This window comes from Hyposmocoma kahamanoa, unplaced genomic scaffold (genome assembly GCF_003589595.1).
Source record: "Hyposmocoma kahamanoa isolate Upper Pololo Valley unplaced genomic scaffold, ASM358959v1 65, whole genome shotgun sequence".
Taxonomy (NCBI): Eukaryota; Metazoa; Arthropoda; class Insecta; order Lepidoptera; family Cosmopterigidae; genus Hyposmocoma; species Hyposmocoma kahamanoa.
Genome location: NW_020653853.1, coordinates 13,540,382 through 13,543,468, shown reverse-complemented (window position 1 = coordinate 13,543,468; position 3,087 = coordinate 13,540,382). Strand labels below are relative to the sequence as shown.

Sequence of the window (3,087 nt, the reverse complement as noted above, 5' to 3'; positions counted from 1 at the left end):
GGTATTCTACAAGTGGACACTATTGCTCTAAAATGTAGACCTTGAAAGTAACCGTGAGAAACGAAGAGGAAAGCTTAGGCGAAACATGAAAAATTTAAACAGAAACTTGTCCGACCACTCAAGTTTAACTTGCGGAAGTAGATAGCTATAGGTGAACGGAACACTATACGGTTTAATGAACGCACGGCAATGGCGGGTCGGCCGGCGCGCGCAGTCGGCTCCGAGCTCCAGTGGCGCGCGCGCAGTCACGACGCCCGCGAGAGGACGTATGACTCATACGGCAGCCATGAACGAGTACGCCGAATATGACTGGAGGATGCGCCACTTACAGGACGAGCGGCTCTGCGGCGTTTCTAGAAAACGGCTCAGTGATGGAGACAAGCAGCGCGCACTCGATGGACTCAAAGAAGCCGTGGACTCCAGCCTCAACCTCGCTCTGCGGGACAAAAGCCGGTGCCAAGACGACAATTTCCTAAGGCGTTTTCTCTTCGCTCGAAAACATGATGTGCAAGAGAGTTTCGAGTTGCTTGTGCGATATCACCAGTTCCGACGAGAGCATCCTGAGTTGTGGGCGCCGGCGGATGGAGGCGTGCTGCGCGCTCTGGCGGACGGCCTGCCCGGTGTGCTGGCTGAGCGCGACCGTCGCGGACGTTGCGTGCTTCTCATGTTCGCATCCAACTGGACCCCACATGCCTGCTCACTACTTTCCGTCTATAGAGCTCTACTTCTCACCCTTGAACGCACACTTCTCGATGTACAAAACCAATCCAATGGATACGTGATCATTGTGGACTGGACTGAGTTTACATTCAAACAATCGTGCAGTTTACAAGCAAAAGTGTTAAAGTTAGTTATTGATGGCTTACAAGATTGCATGCCAGTGCGGTTTAAGAGCATACATTTTATTGGGCAGCCGTGGTATGTGGAAACGGCTCTTGCGGTGATCAAACCATACCTTAAGGCTAAAACTCGCGAACGGATAGTGTTGCATGGCAATAATTTGTCGACTCTACATGACTCTCTGCCCTTGGATATCCTACCTGCCGAGTTAGGTGGAGAAGGACCGTCATATAATTCTGAACGCTGGCTACACGAATTCTGTAAGGGGGAGAACATAAGCCCCAATCCAACCTTATCGTCTTCCGCCCAAGATAACGACCCACCTTCGGCAAAAGTCGATAAGGCGTACAAACAAAAGGACAAACCAAACTTTTCGTTTCATGGCAATGAAAAAAGTGCAAAGTCAGAGCTATTGCGTGATAAAGATTGACCTTAAATGGCTCGGTGATCGAGACGTGCTTGCATTGGATAGTGTGTGCAGTGTGCAAGGCGCGCCCGCGCCGCTGAGCTGTCGCGGTTCATTGCGGTGCTACTGTGACAGAAATGCGTTTGTGATATCGAATGTACTGCTAATTTATTACCTAGAGATAGATTTGACAACCGTTAAGTATTGTAGAAAGTGTAAGATTTATTTGTATGACCTAGTTTAGACAGGCATTTAGAGTCGTACTGAATGTTGCGGATTTAGTGCCGTTTCGGCCGCTGGGCATGCAATTAATGAGTCGTTTTAAGGCGCGGGGGCGAATGGCGCATCCCGCGCTTGTCGGCCTGTGCAGGCGCAGCTAACGGTGTCGAGTTCTCATTTCGTAGCATCCGCTAGAGCTGTAAAATAATCGTGAACTACCTATTTCGAGCTTCACTTTTTAAAACACTTAATTTTATCAAAGATCTGCGAATAGCTTTCTTATTTATTTATTTAGTCTTAATCATAGAAGATAATATAGATGGCTCAATTAAGGCTATGTAGCATTCTTTTCATGACATAACAAATATTCTATTTAGAATATCAGCCTATTGCTTTTTAGATCCAGAAAATTCTTTATACTTAAACCTAAAAGATCAATTAGACTTTATATATTCTGGTTTAAAACTTAGACCTCGCTGTAGAGGAACTAAATCTTTTGTCTGAATCTTTTATGAGAAGGAAAATATTAATAATTCTTTTATTTATACTTTTATTATGGGACTTTCCTTGTCCATTTAGTTAAAACTAACAACACAAGATTGAAGTATCTCATTAATCGATAATATAAAATAATAACATAAGTAAGTACTCATAGATTACGCTTGAAGATGTGAGGCTTGAGCATTTACTTTATTGTTTAAGAAATCGTTCGAAAGATTGTTCGACGATGAGCGAATGGTTTTAATAATAAGTCATTATGTGGATATTAAGGATTCATTTTCCGTTTCTTTCTATGAGGTCTGTACTTTGTCTTGAGATTACGTGGTGTGGCAAATAGTGTCAAGTAAACATTGACTTACAATTATATGGACGTCGGGTCCGCGATAAAAAGTGTCCGAACTTATAGGGCGTTAAAATCGTATACAGAGCGTCATTCACGCTTTAGTCTTCGTTTGTTCGACTGACAGCGAAGCAAGCAAAATTAGACAGTACTGCGATGACATTACAATTTAAATTCAACGTTTTAGCTTTTTCATATTCCTTCACATGTCATACTACGTTTAAATAGGTTGACTTGGGACATTTTTTTCGTGGTTTTTGTATTAGACCCGTCGTCCATTTATTTGTAAGTCAATGCAAGTAAATAAGTGAAAACTGATATCTAAACTTTAACAATACGATAAAATGGACGTTTAACGTAAAGTCCTAGTTTAACGCAAAATTCCGAGTACGAACAGCTTTACGACATGAGATCATTTGGTGAAATTACAGGCACATCTGCCTTGTCAATTTATGTTTTAAGATGACAGGCACAGTAGCAGTGTCCCTCAGATCTTTGCCATTAAAAGCTCTGTGTGGCACTGCAACTGCTATGGACAGGCGTATCGCTTAACACCAGGTGTACGAGTTGTTCGTCCCATCACTTGATATCATTAAAAAAAATCAAAAACGATAGTATATAACGTAAACCTACGCTGCCTTTCCGATATATTCTTACGACACTGGATATTCCATTAATATGAATCAAATACCGTCATATTAAAGAAAATGTATCAGATTATTTAAAGGATCTGTAAGTAGCTCTTTAAGCTCTCTCTAACAATATTTTTTCTTAAAATTTG

The 3,087-nt window shown here is 42.0% G+C and overlaps 1 protein-coding gene across 1 annotated transcript; it reads left to right on the top strand.

Moving 5' to 3' along the window:
* Positions 1–221: 221 nt before the first annotated feature.
* LOC113231295 (clavesin-2-like) lies at positions 222–2,405 on the top strand. Its single transcript, XM_026465556.1, has one exon. It carries the CDS (start codon positions 269–271, stop codon positions 1,268–1,270), a length of 1,002 nt encoding a protein of 333 aa, XP_026321341.1. The 5' UTR covers positions 222–268; the 3' UTR covers positions 1,271–2,405.
* The last annotated feature ends 682 nt before the right edge of the window (positions 2,406–3,087 follow it).

Coding starts and splice junctions, on each gene's coding strand:
- LOC113231295 (XM_026465556.1), top strand. CDS start 269: ATGACTCATACGGCAGCCATGAACGAGTACGCCGAATATGACTGGAGG.